We start from the raw sequence: 22,767 nt of genomic DNA, 5'->3' as shown, positions 1-22,767 counted from the left end.
GCCCCCGCCACCCTCTCAATTGGGAACTGCGGGCACGTCAGCACCCCGGGGAAGACACGGCTGTGAAAATGGGTGGAAACCACACAGACTTTGAGGATTTTGTCCATTGAGGGCTGTGATTTTATAACAGCAAGAAAAAAATTTAAGAGAAAGCAGAGAGGAGAGGCTGAAAATCACAGCAGCAGCAGACGCGTTTCAGCTGGGCCCCCAGCGCTTCAGGGCTTGGAGATCGGCCAGGGTTCTGTGCAGGACCCCTCGGCAGGGCTCCCGGCGTGTGAAGGTGTGACTCCGCCCCTCCCGCAGCCCCAGCCTCGGAAGTCGGCAGAGGCACTCAGCGTTGGCTGGGAGCCCCGCGGTGTCTGCAGGCCGGCCCGCCCCCAGCGGAGCCCCAGGGCGCAAGCCCTCCTTGTTAGTGACCTGCTTGCATCTTTACTCGGTGACCAACCTGATGGACACGGGGCGGTCGTTCAGGGGAACCCACATGACCCAAAGAGAGAAGGACGCTAGTTGGAGGTGCAAACGCAGACTCGATGTTTACAGGTGGGTGAGCTGCGGCCCCAGGGACCGAGTCCTACCTCGTCTGGGGTATCGCCCTGAAGTTGCCGTTGAAATGCTTCCCGAGTGGTTCTGGTGCCTGGGTTTGAAGACCTTTGCACTTTGGGGAAATGAAGGCAAAACTGCGAATGAGCAAGGACAGTCGGGGTGCTGGCGAGCCGTCGCGGAGCCCGCTCCTGGACAACGTGGGTGATGGAGCCCTGGCCCCAGGCAGGCCGGAGTCCAGACCCTGCGCCCAGAGCGGCTGTGCCCGCTGGCGCTTCCCCCAGCAGGAATCTGGCCGCTGGTGAAACGGCCGTCGCCGGTCCCTGTGTAACTGGAGCTCATGTTATCAAATCTCTTAAAGAGAATTTAGTCGCTAACTCATACCTCAGCGCGTTTGGTAAGCGTCTGAAGCATGAATGACAAGAACGTGTAAATCACAGTGATGGAATACAAACGCAGATGCAAAACCACGACCCGAGCAGCTTCAGCAAGAAGGAAGGACTAGGCTCCCGGTGGCGCCCACGTTGGCTCTGGGCTGTGGCGTCAGCTTCGGTCACACACGTCCTGCTGTCGAGAAGGAGGACGTGGAGAGGCAGGCAAACTTTACTACACAGACTTTTCACTGAGCTCTGAACACGAGGAGGAGTTTTTAAAGTGAGCTTTGTATATGTTCAGTTTCCTGGTTGTCTCTGTCTTCTTCCACCACATGTGTTTGTCCTTCTCGCAAGAGCTTTACAGGAACATAACTCAAGTACCACACGACTCGACGTTAAGGTGCACGATTCGGTGGTTTTCGTATTTACAGATGTTTCATTGCTCGTGAGCAGAAACACAACTGATTTTTGTGCCTTGATCTTGTTACCTGCAACTGAGCTGCAGCTCAGCGCCGTGCGCAGGGCCTTCTCGGCGGCGTCTGAACCAGGCTCGGGTTGCGCTGGAGCCAAGTCTCGGAGGACAAATCCTGGAAACGCGTTCCAGCTTGGGGAGCAGAACGTGAGCAGAACCTGCGGGTAACTTTTAGGAGTAGCAGTAGTTCGATGTGATCCAAACACGGGACCCTTCATGGACGGTTGAGAGGTGAACGGGACGGGGCCCCAGCAGCTCATGGGGCACCACGCGGCCGGAGCACCTACTCCTTGCCCGGCCCTGGGCTGAAGCCGGCCGGGAGCCACACGAGCCTGCCCAGGGGTGGCTTGGGCCACAGGAGGAGGAGATGGATGACGTGGTGGAGCAGGGGATGGTGGTTGTAGGGCCTGGGGAGCGTGGCATACAGAGATGTTTCCACGGATGAGGGAGAATGTGGACAAAGCAGTCAGGAGGCAACTGCTGTGATCCTGGTGACCAGGACTCAGGGTCTGGTTCAGGGTGGGGCCTCAGGGTGCAGGAGGTGGGCCGGGAGTGACAGGTGAGCTGAGGACCAGGGCCGGGCAGGGAGGAGAGAGAGTGAGGAGACAGAAGAAGAGAGCTGGCAGGTCCTCCGTGGCCCGGTGACACCAAGAGAGGACCACGCCAGCCAGCCTGTGTCACGGGGACCAGAGGCAGGCCCTGCAGTTCAGAGCACGCTTGCCCGACAGTCAGCCAACAGCAGGAGGAGCCCGCCTTGTCCTTGTGCAGGAGGAGATGTGGGGTGGAGAGCGGGGGCGGCCCTGCCGGCAGCCAGCAGGCCCCCACTGTCCCAGGGACCCGAGCACCCCAGGGCGACGACGCAGGCCGGGCCACCAGACCCCGCCCAGAACCCACGAGCGGCGCAGCCCGCAGCCCACAGGCTGCCTTCCCACTCGCTCTCCTGTTGGAGTCCGCTTCCTGAGTCTGTGTTCCCTGCGTGTGTTACAGTACATGCAGGTTACATATGAATGTGCGTTGTGTGTGCACGCTGTGCACTGTAGCAGTCTCGTTTCCTGTGCGTAGTGTGTATGTGCTGTATACCACCCGTGCGTGTTGTGTGGATACGTGTGCACTTTGTGTGTAAACTATAGTGCACATTATGTACCACGTGTGCGTATTATGTGTGAATATGTGCGTTACACGCACGTGTGCATGTTGTGTAATAGAGCCTATTCCTGCGCATATTACATTCACGTTATGCGCTATGTAGGCGTGCTGTCTGTGGAGTGTGTGTTATATATAAGCCACAGGTGCATATTATACGAGTGCATTTCCCGCATGTATCACAACATATGCGTATTGTATGTTGTCTATCCATATCACCTGTGTGATGTGTATTTTATATACCTGCTGTACGTGCATATCACACACTGATAGACTCTGTTTACTGATAACCGTACATGCATGTTATGTGTGAACACGTGCGTTGTGTTCACAGGCCACATGCGCACACTATGCACCGTAGTAGGCTGTTTTCTACGTATAGTACATGCATGTCATATACTATCCATGCGTACTACATGTGGACATGTATGTTTAATGTATAAACTATATGTGCATGTTATGTGTGAATGTGTGCGTTGTATACACAGGCCATGTGTGCACACTGCACACCATAATAGACGCTATTTCCTGTGTGTATTACATGCAAGTCACACTGCACATGCACGTTACACATGGGCGTACGTGCTTTATAAACCACGTACATGCATATTGTACACTGTGAGCCTGTATTTCCTGCATGCGTCACAACATGTATGTTATGTGTGTTGTGCATTACGCGTGCAGTGTACGTAGACGTTATACACGCATGTTGCATGCTCCAATAGGATCTGTTTCCTGTACATGTGACACTACACGCCATACATGCGTGTTGTGCTACACGTGTATGCGGTCATCTGTAACAGTCTCATTTCCTGTGTGTATTATGTGGACACCATGCACTGTGCATGCGCGTTACGTATGGACACGTGCGCCGTGTGTACGTACCACAGGTGCGTGTCCTGTGCCAGGATGCAGCCTGTATTTTCTGCGTCTGTTCAGTGACCAGTTGGAAGCAGCAGAAACAGACGCACAAGCAGAAGCCCTGGGACAACAGAAAGCAGAGTGACGGAAGGAGCGTCTCCAGCTGGTCCTGGAGTCCAGTAAGGCCTGAACTTCACCAGCGCTGGCCCCGGAGAAGTTAGGGTGGCAGCGACCACAGTCACAGTCAAGCAGCTCAATGAGTGACACGGAGCGTGCCCTCCTCCTGGAACCTACTCGCAGCTCTGCCTGCACACAGTCAAGGGGACGGGAGCCCCCAGGCCACACGCTAGTGGTGGCAGCACTGGGACCCTCACCCTAACTAGTCAACGTCCGGAGGCCACCGTTCAGCCACTGGACTCGACCACCTTCCTACCAGGAAGCACAGCAGGGGTCCACATCCAGCAGCAGCGAAGCCAGCACCCTCCCCGGGCTGGCACCTGCAATCTGAGGGTCTGTGTGTGATGCTGCAGCTTACAAAATCAAACTTTTTTATCCTGTTTCTTCTGAGTAGAACCTTACAGATGGAAATCAAAACTCTGAAATAGGATGTCAGGACAGCCTGGTTTAGTCCTCGTGTTGACACAGACAGTGGCCTTGAGAAGCAGTGGCCACCTCCGCTCCTGACCTGCTTGGGGAGAATGTGGCATTGGCAGTTCGTGGCTAACAGCTCAGCTTGACACGCAGCAGCCTGCCAGGCAGTGTTACTGATTAAACAGCAGGTGGTGATTTTTAGCTTCTTAAACTGAACCACAATACTCAATTCTAGTTGAAACGTAACTCATTTTTTCCCGCAGATTGTTCGTCGTTTAATACTTCAAAATCTTGCTGTCAGGGTACCTGATGAATCTGCTGGACATTAAATACTTGTGTTTGCTAGACCCACACGTGGGAGCATCAGAGTCTTTAACATTCTCATACTTCGGAGCAATCAATGTGGTGCTCTTTAAAAAACGATTGTTCACAAATGAATGCTCAGACCAGGAGTGGCCACAGATGAAAACGGCCCACGTGTGGAGGGGTGGGGTGTCAGGTGGCTCACCTCTCCACACGGGAGGCCTCCCGCCCGCGTTTGCACAAGTCTCACGTGGCGTTTCTGTGCTTTCTCCGCAGACCAGCAGTGCTCATGGTCCCCGACTCTGCACTTTGATGAGGAGAGGCGCTCGCCTGCGCCCAGGACTATGAAAGGGCTACCCGGAAGTCGGAACCCGCCGCAGCTGTGCTCCGGCCACACGTGGGGCTTGGCGCCCCCCGAGGACTGCGAGCTCGGCCACGGCCACCTCCACCACGGGCAGGAGGGGCGGCAGCCCTACCTGCTCCGCCCGGCGGAGAGCTGCCCCGTGGACCACCACCGCTGCTCCCCCCGGGCCTCCGTCCACTCGGACTGCGTGGTGATGCCTGTGGCGCTGGGCGACCACGTGTCCAGCAGCACCTTTCCCCGGATGCACTACAGCTCCCACTACGACCCCCGGGACGACTGCGCCGCGTCCCACGCCAGCGCCAAGATCAACCGGATCCCGGCCAACCTCCTGGACCAGTTCGAGAAGCAGCTCCCACTGCACCGGGACGGGTTCCACACGCTGCAGTACCAGCGGACGTCCGCGGGCACCGAGCAGCGCAGCGAGAGCCCAGGGCGCATCCGGCACCTCGTCCACTCCGTGCAGAAGCTCTTCACCAAGTCCCACTCCCTGGAGGGCTCGGCCAAGAGCAGCGTGAACGGGACCAAGGGGGACGGCCGGCCGGACGACCACCACCACGGCCACCACGCCAAGCACGGCAAGCGGAGCAAGAGCAAGGAGCGCAGGCCGGAGCCCAGGCTCAGGTCGGGGCTGAGCAGCTGGTGGGGCTCGGATGACAACCTGGACAGCGACAGCACCTACCGGGCGTCCAGTGCCATCAGCAGGCCGCACGTGGGCCCCCTCGCCCACTGCTACCCCGACGCGCTCCCGGGCCCCTTTGGGGACCTGTCGCTGCGCACCTCCAAGAGCAACAGCGACGTCAAGTGCTCGGCCTGCGAGGGCGTGGCCATGACGCCGGACACCAGGTACATGAAGCGGAGCTCCTGGTCCACCCTGACGGTGAGCCAGGCCAAGGAGGCCTACCGCAAGAGCTCGCTGCACCTGGACAAGCCGCTGGTGCACCCGGAGACCAAGCCGCCGCTGCGGCCCTGCCACTACCTGCAGGTAAGGTCTCCCAGCAGCGGCGGGCGGGCGGGCGGGGGCCTGGGGGAGCCCCCTCCTCTAGCCCGCAGCCGCCTTTGCGCCTCGAAGGCCGAGGGCTTGGCAGCAACTGTGCAATGCCTCAGCCCGCGTCCTGTTTTCTCGTTGGAGAGTGGCGGGTTTGGCCGGAGCGGGTTCGCTGGCCTTCCCTGACAGAAGCATCTTTAAACCTGCAGGACACCGAGGCGCGTGGTTGTGGAGAATGCACCTGTTCCTCTGGGGTGCAGATGAAACACATTCACCAGAGGCAAAAACAGACTAAACACGGTGGGTGGGTGGCTGGAGGAGGCGCACCATGGAACTCCGTGTTATATAATTTCCTTCCCATCTCAGCGCCTCATCACGCTGTGGCTGAGTGTGCTGGGGGTGCCCCGAGAGGCACCCACCACTTTTAAGGAGCTCCTGCCCTGACTTCTGTCAGTGCAACAGTGCTGTCAGCAAAGACTGAAGGTCTGAAGTTTCCCTTTAGAACACGTGTAGTCGGATTCCAGTTCAGCCACTTCGCCTCTCCCGACAGCAGCAGCTGAGGGCTGCGTGCCGGGTTAGAGATCTTCCCAGAGCAACGGGTAACAGTGCTGAGTGCCGGCTGAGTCACCAGGCGGGCAATTAATGGGACTACAGACAACTGGGAGTCTTTTCAGGCGTCAGGTGGCTGCAGATCATTTTAGCAGCTCCGACTGCCATCTGGTACCTTGTCCAAAACCCAGTGGTTCTGTTTTAAACGGAAATGTTAACCAAATTGCTTTTGCAGGCAGATTTATTCAAGGAGACAAATTGGTAGTCGGATAAAATATTATCTTTATAGCAATGGAAGGGACGAGTCCTGCTTGTAGTGAGCGAGCTCTGGTAAGACATAAACATGGTGGCTTTGCCTGGACGCGTCTAAAGGGACACGATGGGGGCGCCCAGGGCCCCGTCCACTCGTTCTTGGAGAAGCAGGCCTCTCTTGTCTTTCTCCGTTTGTACCTGGGAAGCCTCTCGCGCGGTGTCCCCTCAGCACTTCAGAATGGGCCTCCAGCTGTGGTGCTGGGTCCCTGGGAGCCAGACCCGCCACCCAGCTTCTGGAGCCGTCCATTCCCGGCTCGTCTTGTCTCACCCACGCCCACCCCCCTTCCCACCCAGGGCACGTCGAAACAAACCCCACACGGCCCGCCCCGGACAGAGACGGCACACGGCGAGCGGTGACCCACTCCAGTGCTCTGTCTTTGGTTCCCAGCTTGGCCTTGTGCCTGTGACGGGCGGTCCAGAATGTCACTGAAACAAATTCTTCACTGAGTGATGGTGGGGTTTTGAGTATTTGCCAGCTGTGAGTCTGGTGAGTCCTTCTGCCTCATTAATCTCATGTACATCAGACTTTGTGGTCAGATTCAGCAGCGGCTGAGAAAGGCGCCCTGAAAATCATCGGCGTCGCCTAGACCTCTGATGCCTTGTGGGTGGACATTACCCACGATCACCGGTTACAGATGGCGCAGCCTGTGTGTGACGAAGGACGGTGAGGAGTGTCTGTGGTAGGAAATCAGAGACAGGAGGACACGTGGCCGGGCCTGTCTCCCGTGGGGACTGCCTTGAGCCTCTAGCGGCCAGTAAGCGGCACCCCCACTGTTGCCCGCTGTCCCCGGGACAGGAGTGGCCCCGGCTGGGAGCCACGAGGTTCACCGCTAGTTGGACTTCGGTTCGTCAGAAGCCGGCGCACCCCTGGGCCAGGGAGCAAGCACCGCCCTTGCCGCGCCCCCCACCCCTGCTGTGTCCCGCCGCCCCGCCCAGCGCCCCTGCCTCCCCGGGGAACGGATCGGCTGGGAAGACTTTCTTACGAGACTCCTTCCCAGGCCCCCCGGGGCTTGCTGACCACCTGACCGCGTGCTCTCCGAACCCCGGCCCTTCTCGCAACTGTCTCGACAACTTTCCTGCCACAACAGTGGCTCCCAAACTGACCAGCCGAGGCTCCTGCTTGTGACAAATACCTCACAGTGCCGCCTTGACTGCTCTAAAATGAAATTCCTGTGTAACCAACCTACACGCATGTTCTGAGTATGCAGCTGACCCTGGAGTGACGCGGGTTTGAGCTGCGTGGGTCCACACACGGGCAGACTCCTCAGCAGCAGATGCGCCTGCGCTGGGCGGGGTGGCCCGCGGCTGGGGAATCCCAGGGGCTGCTCCGTGCGAGCACAGGGCTGACGGTGAGTGGCACTCGGACTTCCCTCTGCAGGGAGGGCCCGGCCCTCCAAGCCCCTCAATTACGTAATGTGCCCGGACTCCAATAGAACGGAGAAGCTAAAGGCAGGCAGAGGTGAATGGCGAGGTCCCACTGCGCAGCACAGGGACCTGCATCCACTCCCTTTCAGTGGCCGTACATAAACCTGAGTCACTGTGCTGCACGCCGGACGCAACACTGTAGACTGGCCAAGCTTCAGGTGAGAAAGGAAGCTGTCTTCTTTTCCTCGAAAGGGGAGTACCTTGCATCCAAGAACGTGAATTTTGACATAAAAGCGCCTGGGCGCGGGACAGGCATGTCCCGAAGGAGGTGATGGGAAGCGCGTTTCTGGCTGAAGGCTGACCTCACTGAGACCCCCGGAGGGGCCCTGATGACCAGTCCCACCGCGGATGCGCCAGCCTGGGGGGTTTGGAAGTGGTGAACAGTTCTCAGGGAAGCATCACACCGAACGGCGTTCTCTTTCCCTTGATTTACGTGGTAAGTTGCACACCTGAAAAAGTCACTGTTCATTAAAACCATGCAGAAGAAAAGGCAAAAACCCAGCCAGCTTTGGTTAGCCTGCAAAGAAGGGTCAGCTCCCAGGCTCAGGTCGTTACAGACAGAAGAGCCACCAGCAGCGTCAGACAGGCATGCGCCAGGCGCTCGTGGGGCGGGACTGCTTCCTGCTTTCCTGAGAGCAAGCATCTCTGGTCCCGGGAGGCGGGCCGCGCTCCCCAGGGGTGCGGAAGTCACGGCTGCCCCAGATGGAGATCGGGGTGGCCCCGGCGGGCGCCCCCACTTGGAACCGCTGTCCTTTCTGTGAAAACCTGGAACCGAGGAGCCCAGCCCTGCTGCTCTCAGTTTTATCCCCAGAGGCGGGTGTACCTGGCATGCATTTAAAACAAGCAAGTAAGTCATGGAGTGAGCGGAGAAGACGTTCCCTGTGGGGACTCACAGCGTTTGGGGCGTTTTTCCTTGATTGTCACCCCTGAAAGAGAATATTGTTACCAAGCCCTGGCCCTTGCCACCTGGGCCCTGCTGCCTGATAGGCTAATACGCCGCGTTCAGGCCTGCTTGATGCCAGAAACAGGAGATTCCGAAATGCACGCTGAACTCGACCTCCGGAGGATGCTCTTCAGAAGTTACAGATCTCACTCGGCACTCTGTGCAGACAGGAAATTAGGGTAATTAATTGTCACTCACTGCAGCAGAGTCCACGCGGGGTCCGCAGGTCGGGGCTCCTGTGGGCGCAGGCTCACCCCTGCATTCCCCCGTGTCGGCCCCCCGGACGTCTCCTGCCGCAGGTGTTTGACACGGGCGCGTGCCCAGCAGTCACTCACTGAGGCACAGTGCGTGCCAGCGTTGCCCCTCGTCCTCTCGACGGTCCTGAGGCGCCTGCAGGGAAGCAGCCTTCGTGCCCTGCGCCTGGGTCTGCTCTCCCTCCTCTGGTGTTGAAACCTCTTCTGTCAACGGCTGCGACACTGGCTGCTTAAATCAGAAACAAAAAATACAAACTGGTCTCATTTGTTAGCTAATTCACAGGCTGCTGGGGAAAAAAATTCTTTACTTTGTTATTTTTATGGAAACATGTTTTTAATTCACAAAAATTCCCTAAAGCTGCCAACGGGAACGCATTTTCATCGCGAACGAGTTCTCTCCATCTGTCCCGGCCCAGCCTCCAGCCTCCAGCCTCCCTCCCCAGAACACCCGCCCCGTGGCTGAGCCACTCCTCCCCGCTAAGCGGGGACACTGGGAGCCTGTGCCTTTGGGTGCCTCTTTCTTCCGCCTCCATGTCAAGTCCCAGTTAGTTAGAACCCTGACCTCACCTCCAGGAAGTCCTCCCAGGTTCTCCACCTCTCTGTGGATGGCTTGGTTCCATCCCTGACCCCCTCTGCACCTGCCTCTTTGGTCCTAATTAAACCATAATTTACTGTATTTTATGCCAGTCTCCTCTGCTGAAAGATACTGGCATTCAGGACTGAATTTTCTTAAATTAAAAAAAATTTTACTTTTAATTACAATAGCAAGATATATGGTCCATGTAGAAAACTGAGAAAATAGAAGCTTAAAGAAAAACTACTGGGAAGCCCACAGTCACTGTCTCCCAGTGATGGTTCCACATCCTTCTGGCTGTTTCTCTGCAAAATGCAGGCACGCCTGTCTTTAAAGTGTAAGAACATGGAGGGCCTACTCTGCTCTAAATATTGACCCCGCCACGTGGACATCTTTCCACGGCTAAGTGTGTCTTCTTCTACACTGGATCCATGGTTCGGTTGTAGTAAATATTTCACACCGCCCCGATCAGATATTAGAGTGTCTCCTCCCTTTACCCAAGCGAAGAATTCACAGTCCCTGGCACGAGCCCCGTTGTCTGGGGACACCTTCGTAGCAGCGAAATTGCCGGGTCAGAGGGCGTGGAGAGTCGGAAGTTCTGACACGTTTCCATGAAGACTGGGCCCCCGTTCCCGCCTGGCGTGAGATGGTGCCACATCTTTCTCCATCCTGGCGATTTGTTCTGACTACTGAGAACTGACTTTCCCGTCGTGGGCTGTAACGTGGGAGGTGTCTGACCACGTGTTCTGAGAAGAGGGAGGAAAGGGGTTTCAGCTGAGAACGCTGCCTTTCCAGCCAGGCTGCAATTCCCCGGTGGGGATGGTGGCAGTGGGCTCATCGGCAACATCGAAACTGGGAGGACGGCAGGACCCAGTTTCAGATGAGCTGACGCGGGTACAGAAGTCCCTCGGTATTTGCACCAGGAAGAGCCCCACCCCGGAGACTCTGAATGTGACATCGCATCCTCCTCTGTCTCTGTGAAGCGCATGTGGGAGATCCCCTCACCCAGCATGACCGACACACGGAACCCCGTGAGTTGTGGGTGCGTCCGTAGAATTGTGCGACCTCCATGCGCTGCAGACCGCTGCCTGGTGCGGGTTTGCTTTCGTAAACGTGCACAGCGGGGGAGTGTGGGACGGGACGCTGAGCTGCACAGGACAGGTGGGTGGTGGGGACACCGGATCAGAAAAGGTCCGTGACTTGGGTGTGTCAGGGAAGGTGGACACCGAAAGATGGGCCAGCTTTTTCCTGTCTGTGGCTTAGCCAGCACTCAGGCCGGAAGCTTGACGCAGCAGCACGGAGGGGTGTCCCCCGTGGGCGTCTGCTGGGACGCGGGACGGGGGCAGTGGTCAGCTCCGTGGGGTGAGCTGGCCCAGCGCACCTCCCCCAGGATGCCGGGCCCTGGCTCGACATGGCGGTGCAGCCCGTGGCACGCAGTAGGCCCTGCTCCGTCCCTCCTTACGTTTTTTCTTCTCCTTCCTCCTCTCTTTCCTCCTCCTCCTCCTACACGCCGGAGACCTCTTTCCTTCCAGTTTTCTCAAGTTTCAGCGACTTTTGTACCAGAAGGAAATAAATCTGAATGTTGGTGTTCCTTCCTAGGTGCTGAGACGGCAGGTGGGATGTCTCCCCGTCCCGCTTTGCTGGCACGGACTCCCTCTCACCGTTACAGTGCGGGGAAAGGCAGTAACTGGCTCTGGTGTCCCTGGGGACCCGCACTCAGCGCTCTGAGGACATCTGCCCTCACCTGCCTCGAGAGGAGACGCCAGGGGCCCTTCCGGGCTGAGTCTCCCGGGCGCGGGGTCGGTGCCAGGCTGACCGTGTCTGCTCTCTCCTAGGTGCCCCAGGACGAGTGGGGCGGGTGCCCCGCAGGGGGCCGAGACGACGAGATCCCCTGCCGGAGGATGCGGAGCGGGAGCTACATCAAAGCCATGGGTGACGAGGAGAGCGGGGAGTCGGACTCCAGCCCCAAGACGCCCCCCCCGGGGCCCCTGCTCCAGCCCCTCGGACAGAGGCCGCTGGGAGACCTCCAAACGTAAGCCCCAGCGCACTGCCCCCCACCCCGGCCCCGGTGTCCTCTCCGCACGGCTGACCGCTGCCAGCTGTCCACCTGAACAGTCCTGGGTTGAAAATGTTAGACTTCGCATAAAACAATCAGTCTCTGCGTTGTTACTGCAGAGTAATTACGGAGGTACACCTGGGCCACATCTGTGTCAAGGATTAATTTTAAAGCAGCTCTCCTCGCCGGTGGCGCACCGGCGCCTCCTCAGATCACCCTGGTTGTTGACCAGGGGCACGTCTGTGTGAGTGTGAGCGAGTGTGTGAGTGTGAGCAAGTGTGTGAGCGAAAATCACAGCAGAGCGTTTCTTGTTTACTGTAACATTACACGTGCCTGTGGAGGCCGCATGCTGTTCACAGGGGAGGGGCAGGACATGAGTCCACTTCACAGCTAGAAAGCACAGGCTTTGTATGTTTGTCCAGAAATACACAGTCCATGTGTGTAACTTGTTTCACAAAATACAAACCAAGGAAACGAGGAACTCGATTACTCCTCTGTGAACTGTGAACATACGACTGACCCTTAACTGTCACCGTGCTGTGTGTATCTGGCCCGTTTGGCTAAATCTGGATGTAAATGCAAAAACTGCCTGCTTTTCCCACCGCGAGCTGTCGGTCGTCCCATGGGAAGGTCCGAGGAGATTTGCCGGTGCTGCGTCCAGAGCGGCTGCAGCCTGGACAGAGGATGAGGCTGTGACCGGAGTGTTACCTTGGTGTCGGTCTGCCCCCACCCCCACCGTGCACACGGCAGCACGTGGAACCAGGTGTGATTTCTTCTCCCAGTAAATCCCCCGACCTGTTAGTCTCCTTGCAGGATGGGAACTAAAACCCTGCAGACATGAACCACACCTTTGTGGCCTCCCTTAAGTTCCACAGCAGTTGCGTTGGGGACGCCAGGCAGGAAGGGGTGACGGTCAGTGCCATCTGCCGCCTCCCTCACGTGTCCCCTGAGGCCCTGCCTCACGGAGAAGATGGTCGGTGGAGGGGGTTGTGAGGGCGTGGCCGGGAGCCCAGCCAGAGTCTCGCCCTTTGGAGCTCAGAGAGGGAACTAGGGGAGGGAGGCGCATGTCAGAGAAACCCAGTCTTGGAAGAGGTTCTCACTGGGAAGTTGTGCTGGGGGGAGCCAGAGGCATCACTGACCCTGCCCCCTGCAGTCAAGGGCTGCACCAGACCTCAGTCTCCCCACCTTGATGTGGGGGGGCTGGGGAACACCTGAGAACGTGGGGTCCCTGGAACCCTCCCTGGGCGCCAGCTGTGCTGAGCAGGTCGTGGGGTTTGAACCCCTGGGTAGGGGGCTGCCGACGTAACTTCTCGTGTTAAAAGTGTGTCATTCATTTCATGATCGTGCACATTAAAAGAAAACCATGGAAAAGAAAAGAAAAAAAAAGCAAGCAGTGTAGTGACTGCGAGCAGGCATCAGGCCTCCTTAAGGATTATGCACTTTACTTTCCTGTTGACGCGGTCCCCCTCCTGGCCTGCGGACCCCCTGGCCCGCGCTCGCGCGTCCTGTCCCCACGCCTGACCTCTCCCCCGGGCACTTCCGTCCCCTCCCTCCCCAGCACCTGCAGCCCGTCCCTCTCCTCGTCTCGGGGGCTGGCCCGGGGCCTCGTGCCAGGCGCCCACGCTGACAGTGCTCAGAGGGCGGGTTAGGAGTCTGCATTTGTAAGACCCACTTCGTTACCCAGTACAGTAAAAGTTCCCCCAAAACCCAAGGGAGCGATGGAGAGGCAGGGCTGCTGGAACACACTTTGAACAACGTGTCCCCTGGACAGACCTGCGCCTGTAAGTAGTAACACGTTATTCGTGGCAACACGGCCAGGAATAGCAAAAGCTGAAAATAACCCCAGGTTCACCCTTACAGTCCTGACTGAATAGCAGATGTACACGTGTTCAAACAGCAGAATGTTACTAATGGAACATGGTAGACTGTTAGGCGGCTGTGAGAAACGGGGAAGACTTCTGTGTGCCGACACAGCGATCAGAGCGCGTTAAACAGCCAAGTGCAGAGCGTTAGTAAATAACGTGCCGCTTTGCACATAATGGGAAAATAAGACGACAGCTCTTGTCCGTCTCTATGACGTAGTGAAACCACGAGAATAACTAAGAAACTAATAAAAAATGCTTACCTCTAAGGAGTGAGGAGGAGGCAGGCGCAGCAGGGAAGGCCCAGGACGTCTCAGTGTGTGCCTTTTATATATCATGCCAACCTTCGTTTATGCAGATGTGCCGTCTACTCAGAAATACCAGGACTTAGAAGACACAGTGAAAGACAGTAAAGCCACTCTCAGGAGACAGAGCAACCACGGGATGGACAGGTGACACTGGCGACAGGACTGCCAAGAAAACTTTGAAATAACAGATTATTACAGTAAAGGGTCTAAGGGGAAGCGTGGACTCCACAGACAGAGGAAAATTACAGGACGGGGGCGGCGAGAAGTGCTGTGAAGGAAGGTCACGTGGAGGAACGACGAGCTTTGCTGACTGGCTCGTCAGTAGACGTGACTGAGTGGTAAGCAGTGAACTCGAAGGCAGGTGCACAGAGACCACCACACTGAAACGCGAAGGAGAAAACGTAGGGCGCGAAAAGCAGAGGAGCGCGTTTAAGAGCTGCGGGGAGGCGTCAAGCTGTCCAGCACGGAGGAGCCCCGGAGGGAAGAGACGTCTGAAGATGTAACGTCCAAGAATTCCTGAACGTCATGAGACGTTAAGTCAGAGACTGAAGAGCTCGGAACTCTCGAGAAAGATAAACACCCAAACAGTGAAACAAACCAAAGGCCTCACCCCGTCTCCCCATCACGTTCCAACCACCAGAAGCCAAGGATAAAGGGGACTCTTACAGAACAAGACGCTACCTACAGAGGAACAGACAGTTTCAGCTTCTCAGCATAAACTCTCCAAGCCAGAAACAACGAAGGGAGATGCTTAAAGTATGAAAAGAGAAGCTGATTAACCCAGAATTCTAGACTTAGAGAAAGTACCGTTCAAAAATGAAAATGAAATAGAGACCTTTTCACAAAAACAGAAGTTGAGAAAAGCATTGTCAGCAGACCTGGTACCGTGAGAAAAATTAAAGGAAGTCCTTGGAGTGTGGCTGTGAAACAGCGCGGTGCCAGACAGACGCCTGGGGCCGTGCGGGGCTCCGAGGGCCCGCGTCCGCACTGTGACAGCCCATGCGCGTCTCCGCCCGGTCCCCGGAGCTGTGCAGGCGGCGAGGGACACGGACGGCCAGCAGCTGGGCCCCACCTGGCGAAACTGAGGACAGAGGGCGGTGACAGTGCACACAGTCCCTTTGGGGTGAGAAGCAGACGCTGGCCTGGGGCTGAAAGGGGCCACACTTCTCCCCGGCTGCCCTCGTCTGCTGTGTTCCCGGGGAACGCACTGAGTAAAGAGTTCAGAGCGAAGAGGCTGTAAAATCTGAGGGCGAAGTCACGTAACACTAAGCCCGACAGTGAGCCTGCAGCGGCAGTGGCTGTTCTAAGTGCCTTGTGTGCGGTTCTCCCAAATGCACTAAAATGATTTATTCTCCTGAAACCGCCATCTTCCTTGGTAAATGATGCTTAACGAATGAATTCACATACTTAGTCATCCAATAAATAAGTGTGTGTTATGAACTAAGTATATAAATAAGATAATATTAAGTAAATAAGTAAATGTACCAAAAATAAAAAATAGAAATAAAAAATGTAAGAATTAAAAAAAATAAGCGTACAGATTGCCAGGATATTAACTAGGCACCAAAAACCAGTCAACTGAAAATGACAGAATTCTTTTTCACAGTTAAAAAAGTAAGGGTTTGATGACCTGAATTGCTTTTGCAATAACCACTTTATTAGGATAAATCTTTTTTAAATCTCTTTTACTGTGAAATGTATCAATATGTATGTATGAAAAATACTTACATTATTTCTTCCCTGAGCCTCCAAAGAGAACTCAGTCTGGCTGACGCCTTGCTGTCCGTGTGTGGGGCGGTGACCAGAGAACCGGTCCCACCGCGCCAGGCTGTGACCTGCGGTTCTAACGTGACCTAGCACAGGAGGGCTGCGCTCAGCCACTGAGTTCATGGTAACATGGCGTTAGTCAGCGTTCTGAGACACGGGGCCTGTGTGCCTCAGAGGGATTACCTGTGAGGAGCTGGCTCCCATGACTGGCAGGCTGATGGCCCAGGGGAGACGCTGCTGCAGCTCAAGTCTGAAGGCATCTGGACGCTTCCTCTTCCTCAAGGAGGTTGATCTTTTCTCTTAAGACCTTCAACTGGTTGGGCGAGGCCCACCCGCATTCTGAGGGCAGTCTACTTACTCAGTCTACCAGTTTAAATGTTAATCGCATCTTCAAAAAAAACTCCTTCACAGTACTGTCTAGACTACTATTTGACCAGGTATCTGGGTCCCGCAGTCTAGCCAAGTTGATGCATAAGATTAACCGCCACACACAGCAGTGGAAAACTAATACACGGAGGCACCAACGTGTTAGGAATGATCATCTCTGGGTGGTGGAGCAGCAGCTGAGTTTTACCTTCTTTCAAATATTTCCTTAAAATTTTCCAAAAGTATATGTTAGTGTTAAAAGATACTGAAAATCGGCTTCACTGTCTTCTAAGCCCCCTCGTAACCGGTAAGTGCTGTTTTCCCAGTAATAACACTGCATTTAAAGCAAATAATCCTTGTGTTGCAAAGTTACCACAGTAATACCTTTATGCTCAGTGACTTTATTACACTTCTCTGCTACAAGTGGAAGTGTAGTTTTATGTGTGTTCTAAAGCCATAAAGTGAAACTTATTCCCGGGAGTATGCCCACGTGTTGTGTCTTCAAGGCTCATTTTACGTGAGACGTAGTAAAAGAAGACTTGCAGAGACACGTCCCCGAGCTGTCACCAGGGAACCCCTCTTCCTCGATGGAGTGAAAGCAGTGGGCGCTGAGCATTACTGGTCCCGAGAATCGCCTCCAGCTCTAGCACCACCACGTGCACATGGGGGCAGGGGCCTTCAGCATCCCTGGTCCAGAGAGCCCAGGGCTTTTCCAGCACAGTCTCCCCTCCCAGGGCTGCCCCGTCTGCTGCCGGTGACTTCTGACTCCCGGGATGTCCCCGTACTGAGAGGTTCCCATTAGCCATCTTCCTGCACATTTGGTGCCCTCGTTCTTCTCTATCTTCTGTGTTTTTCTCTAGTTCCGGATTAAATTACGGCTCCCTCGAATGGCAGTGAACACTCATTTCTTTTTATTACCCTGATAACTGCCGTGCAGTCCCCCAGACATTGTCAGCTGACTGGGGCACCACGTCAGATCGCTTCCATGATGCGGTTACACTGCTCTTTTCACTTCAGATGGATGCACACTTAGTGATTCTCTCCAGTCACAACAGGATGCTCGATCTTACTGCCTGTAGGGTCCTACATGTATGTGGTGGTATGTGGTGGCATATTCAGACAGTCACTAACTTCAGCACTTATTAAACATTGCAACGGCGAAAGAACGCTTTCTTTCTTCTTAGGCAGCATGTACCTCACGTTTTACAGGGTGGTAGGTAATCAAATGTTTAACCTATAAAATCAGCAGTCAGAAAATACAATGGAGTGAGAAGAATGGAAACGCATGTTTAACTGCTGCAGTGATATTTAATTTCAAGCGCTAACAGGAGAGATTCTGGAACAAAGGCAGCGGTGGCGGTGTGGGCCAGAATGTCTTCTCTGCACACACCACCTGACGGGGAACCGATCCAGTTTTCTGTTTGTCTCACTGGCCAGACTTCGCTCCAGGTCCCTCGAGGGCAGAGACCGTGGCTGAGCTATCCTGACGCAGAGCAGGTGCTCAGTGGTGTCTGACGCCCTGAACTGCTCGTCAGGAAGTGGTCACTGGGGCTGATCAGGTGGGTGTCAGTGGTGATCTTTACTGTAGCTTCGTGTTCCAGTCGCCTCGTTTGTCAGGCTAACAAATGCCCTAAAATTGCTCCTGAAGGTCGTGGGGAGCCCCTGAAGGGGTTCAGTAGCCTAGACGGTTTCTGTCTAGGGAAGATGGATCTGACTGGGGGACACGGTCATATGTCTGTCAGGAAATCCCAGTGAAGGAGAGCAGACTGCGTTGGCAATGGCAGGGGGACTGAGAAAACGGGTCGGGAAGTGGACCTGTTAGGGGATGGTGCTGAACAAAAGGAGCAGGGACGGAAGACGCCCCCCCCAGGACTCTGACATGGGTGGGAGAGGGGCTGGAAGGAGGCGCAGAGGTCGGGGGTGGCTGAGTCCAGCCTCGGGCGTGTTGCGTTTAATGTGGCCCCCAAGTCCCGATGCCCAGGTGAGAGCCGCAGCCGGACGTCGTCTCTGCCCTGGTGATCCTGACCCCCCAGGTCCCAAATGCCTGCTCCCTCTGCCTTCTGGGCGGGGGACCTGACGGGGCAGGTCCGAGAGACACAGACTCCAGCCTGCTGCCCCGGAAGCTCCTGGGAGCAAGGGCGAGGTTCAGCCATCTTGTTCCTGCCCTGGGCGCCCAGTGAGTGTGTGTTAGATGAATGGCTCACTTGCCGGGTAAACACACCTGGGGAGAGCGTTTTCACCCCAAGAAAGTCCCTTTAGAGCAGCCCTGCCTTGGTCCTGGCTGATGGCTGGTCGCCGGGCCCCCGCTTCCTCTGTGTCGCAGCTCACACACACTGGCCTCCACTCGTGTCTCTTTGGAAAAATAAATTACAGGGAGAGATGTCAGCAAACTGAATTTCAGAAAAATAAACCTCAAACACTCTGAATGTCGGTAAGTCAACAGCAGACCCCCTGCAGCAGGCGCACCCGCAAGTCCTGGCGCACGCGTTGGTGTTGAGCCACTCTGTGACGTGTGACTTGCAAGGTCTTGAGATCGACAGCGTTTTTAAGAAGATGGACCCAAGGGGCCTTTCGGTGGCACTAGGTGGACCTCGGGGACCCTGTTCGCAGTAAGTCCAGGCGTGGCTTCAGCTGCCACTTTGAGTACCTGGATCCGGGAAATGGCTGCGTCGTCGCGCAGGGGGCTTGAAGGCTCAAACGCAGACTCGCTCTGGATGCTTAAATAAGCACGAAAAACAGGCTCTGTAACTAAGCAGAAAGAAAATGCATGAAACAATAAGGGCGTCTCTGAGAATCTCCAGCAGGGACAGAAGCAGGCGTGAAGGCTCTGCAGCCGGGAACAGCCCCCCTCAGATCTGCCTGCTTTGGTGAAGCCCGCCATCCCAGCCACGCTGGGCACACGCCTTGCGGGCAACACCCGGGCCAAGCTCTGCCCGCGACCTCGTATGCCAGACGCGGCAGCTGCAGCTGCTCTTGGTGGGATTCTCCTCTGCGCCCCGAGCTTGCACCCCGAGTCTGGGGGAGACGCACCGTATCTGAGGGGCGGCGGTCATGTGCCCATACCCTCGCTCCAAGAGGGTCTGGAAGGGAAACCACCACCGTGTCGGCCCTGTAATAGGAGTCTGTCTCCGCCTCTCGCAGCGGACACCACCACCCGAGGCCCCGAGGTGTCAGTGAGCCAAGCAGATGACAGAGGCACCATCACAACACAACGTGAAAATGAGACATCCTGGAGGAGCGTGTTCTGGAGAACAGTTAACACGCATGTGCCAGTCACTTGTCTGCCAGAAATCTGCCTAAGGTGCACACGTCTGGGGATTCACTGCACACACCTGAGACGTACATGCATACCTGTAGACTCTGCACCGAGGGCCAAGACCCTGCTCCAAGGAATGAAAGGAGAGCGACGTAAATGGAGAGACACCGTGATGGGGCCCCAGCGCGGTCAGGCTGCTAATTCTCCCCAGGTTAGGGTGTAATTTCAGTGCAACCTCAGCCAAAACCAACACAATTCAAAGCAACCTCTGTTCTTAGAGAAACTGACAGGAGGATTCCAAAACGTGTGTGAAGATGCAAAGGACCTTAGGAGAGCCAGGACACCCTTGACAAGGAAGAACCAAGTCGGACGCCCCTCGCCGTCTGATTTTCCCAGCGCCAGACGCAGCCGTCTCTGCAAGGCTCCCTGCTTCGTTGTAGGAGAACAGCATTCAGAATCCCGGGTGGGGCACCGGGTGCTCACAGCCAGCTCCCTCAAAGGGCAGAGCCGGCGTACGTGCAAGTGTTCCTTGTACCTTCCCATCCGCGTCTGTGTTAAGCTAAGCGTGAATCCATACCGATGTCTCTGGCTGTAATCTGACACGACGTGGTTCGCTCTGGCTTTTCTCCCTCCCCCTGGTTTCTGAACAAGACATTCTGCAATTTTCCTGGAGACCTCCTCTTTGAACCACGGGTTGTTTAGAAGCCTGCTGTTTGACTTTCAGATTCCTGGGGATTTTCCGGAAATCTTCCTGTTGCTGATTAACCGATTGTGGTCCAAGAACGTATCGTGTATGATTTCTGTTCTTTCAGATTCTTAAGGTTTACGTCCCAGAACGTAGTCTCTTGGTGGATGTGCAAGGGGCCCTCGCTTGGGGAAAGAGCGGATTATGCTCTTGCAGGTGGGAGGCCCTCTGTCCTTAACGACAGAGTGAGGGTGGCGTCAGGGGGCCAGGGCCTCTCAGCCTGCGCGCGGCTGGCGTCTGGGGCCAGGCGGTTCTTCTGAGTTGACGGCTCTCTGTGCACGACTTTCAGCAGCATGTCCGGCCTCTACCCACCAGGTGACAGCCGCTGTGACGATGGAGCGTCTCCAGGTGTTGCCTCTTATCCCCCGGGAGGTGAACGCTCTCGGGCTAAGGGCCACGCAGATCGACAGAGTAAGTCAGCGTAGCGGGAGAGTGGCTCTCAGCATCAACAGTTAGAACTTTTGCTCGTTAAAGGACTAAGAAGAAGATGAAAAGGCAGACTGCAGAGTGAAGGGAAATATTTGAAATGCGTATCTTACCAAGGATTTAATGCAAAATATATACAGAACACCCACAAAATAAAACTATGAAGACAAACTGATGGGGAAAAATGGGGAAAAGTTTGGGAAGCCACTCCACAAAAGAAGACACACAAGTAACCAACCACCATGGCACCAGCCCCCAGCAAGCGGGAGGTGACCTGAGCGAGGCTCCTGTGGCTCCTGCTGCGGCGGGCAAGCATGACGACAACACAGACAGCTGGTGAGGCCGAGGGCGCAGCCGCGGAGGAGAGGCGTCTGTCAGAGGCCGCGCCTGATGTCTGCGCGGCCCACACACAGCAGCTCTGGCTCGGTTAGTTAATGGGGGTGAAATGGGGTTAATTTTTCTGTTCCGTGATTTCGATTTTAGAAAAAAAATTAAGTTCTTTCTGACGACTTCACCAAGGTTTGTTCTTTTAAAAAAAAAAGTAAGAACTTGAAATGTTTGTTCAGGCAGACTCTGATGTGGAAACATGGGGTCCCTCCGAGAAGCCCCGACCCCTGCCGGCTCCCCCAGGAGTGTCCCGAGACGTCCTGCCAAACTCCTCAGACTGACCTGGGAGCCAGGTCCCTGACCCCGGCCAGGCCTCTGCGGGCAAGTCGACTACAGTGCTTATTAACATTAACCAGATGCCCGTGGCGCGCCAGGCTCCACCCTCCACGTGTTGCGTAGAATGTTCTTAGTTAACATCCGTGGACTCTGTGAGTTAAGTCCTGTGACGTCCGCGTTTTGCAGGTGCTCACAGAAGTGGCATAGCTTGTCCAACATGACACATGAGCTGGAAGCTCAGCCGGGACCTGAATGCAGCCGCCTTCACAGCCGTGCCCGCGGCAGCCCAGGCTGCGCTGGGCGCTGCGATGTGTCCCCCGATGGCTCTGCTGGCCACTGCACTGGCTCTTACTCTCTACAAATGAACATTCAGGTCGCCTCACCACCCAGCAAACTCATAGCCTTTGCAAATTACCCCGTATCCCCTCCACTCTGACAGATTCGGAAAATTGTTCAAAACCGTCCCTTCCACCACCCTTTTCTCACCTGCCCTTCCTGCAGTCGGGCCCGAGTCCCCCGGGTCGGTTTCCCCACTGTCTCCCACGGCCCCAGACCACCCCCCCAACCAGGACTTCCTGGCGCGGGGCCCTCTGTTCCTGCTCCAGAAAGTCTGCCTGGTTTAATGAGCCCCTTCCCTGCAGGGGCTGCTGGTCAGTAAAGGAATAAACATAGAAGGGAGGGCACAGCTCAGAGGTGGGCGCGTGCTTGGCTGCACGAGGCCCTGGGTTCAATCCCCGGGACCTCCCTAAAAAAAAGTACTGTAAGATTTAAAAAATAAGAAGAATAATAAACGTGAGGAGCAGAGGAACAGGCAGTGGGAGGAGGCGCCAGGGTTGTGAGGGCGGCCCCGTCTGTCCGTCCGTCCGTCCGTCCGTCCGTCCCCAGAAAACCCACAGGCTCCTGGCAGCTCCTCCAGCACCTGTGGACGCCGGCCGCCTCCTCTCCAGGATGCGTTTCATCTCTGGGAAGCGAGGCCCCTCTTCCAAGAGCCCTCCTGGCCTTAGAGGACGAGGGGAGAGCCTGATTCTGAGCCTGACGCTGTGGCTGTTTCGCCTGCAGAGGCGGGAAGGGTCCAGTCTCCCCGGAGGGGGTTAGGCTGGGCCCCGTTGTCCACGTGGCGCAGGGAGGGCGCCACGCTCCTGCCAGTCCCGTCAGCTCCACGTGTGAGACAGAGGGACGCCCGCTGCCTCTGGAACAAACACGCGGAGTTGGAAAAAGAGGTTTCCCCTGTTTGTCCTTCATACACGCTGCCCAGCGTCCTCGCTGCTCAGGTGACAGGAACGCGGGGGCGGCGCATTTTGTCTCAGGGCCCGGCTGTGTTTACACAGGTCCGGCAGCTGAACGCAGAGGCCTGGTGAGGCGTGGGTTTGTTTTCACCATGACCTGAAGTCGTAGAAGAGGGCTGTGGCGTCGGTCCAGCCGCCGACTCTCACAGCTCGCAGGCGGGAAGGGGAGAGCTGGAAGCCAGGAGCCCTCCCGACGCGCCGCCTCCCTCGCTCGGCTCCCGGAGCAGGTTCCCGCCTCGTGTGCACGTGGGACTGTCAGACGGGAAAGGGGAAAAACTAGAAACCATGTGTCCGCGTTGCTCTGGAAGGCTCTTTGTGGTTTCCTCTCAGGATCGTCTGCGC

The 22,767-nt window shown here is 56.1% G+C and overlaps 1 protein-coding gene across 1 annotated transcript in view; it reads left to right on the top strand.

The window, feature by feature from the left end:
- DLGAP2 (DLG associated protein 2) overlaps positions 1 to 22,767 on the top strand; it is a 363,853-nt gene that overhangs the window by 297,910 nt on the left and 43,176 nt on the right. Inside the window, exons 6-7 of the mRNA XM_072950578.1 lie at positions 4,561 to 5,630; positions 11,526 to 11,722. Coding sequence (XP_072806679.1) covers positions 4,561 to 5,630; positions 11,526 to 11,722 — 1,267 coding nt within the window. The remainder of the gene's footprint in view (positions 1 to 4,560; positions 5,631 to 11,525; positions 11,723 to 22,767) is intronic.

Source organism: Vicugna pacos, chromosome 26, assembly GCF_048564905.1.
Source record: "Vicugna pacos chromosome 26, VicPac4, whole genome shotgun sequence".
NCBI lineage: Eukaryota > Metazoa > Chordata > Mammalia > Artiodactyla > Camelidae > Vicugna > Vicugna pacos.
The sequence above is the reverse complement of the archived record's forward strand: the minus strand, read 5'-3'. Positions and strand labels throughout refer to the sequence as shown.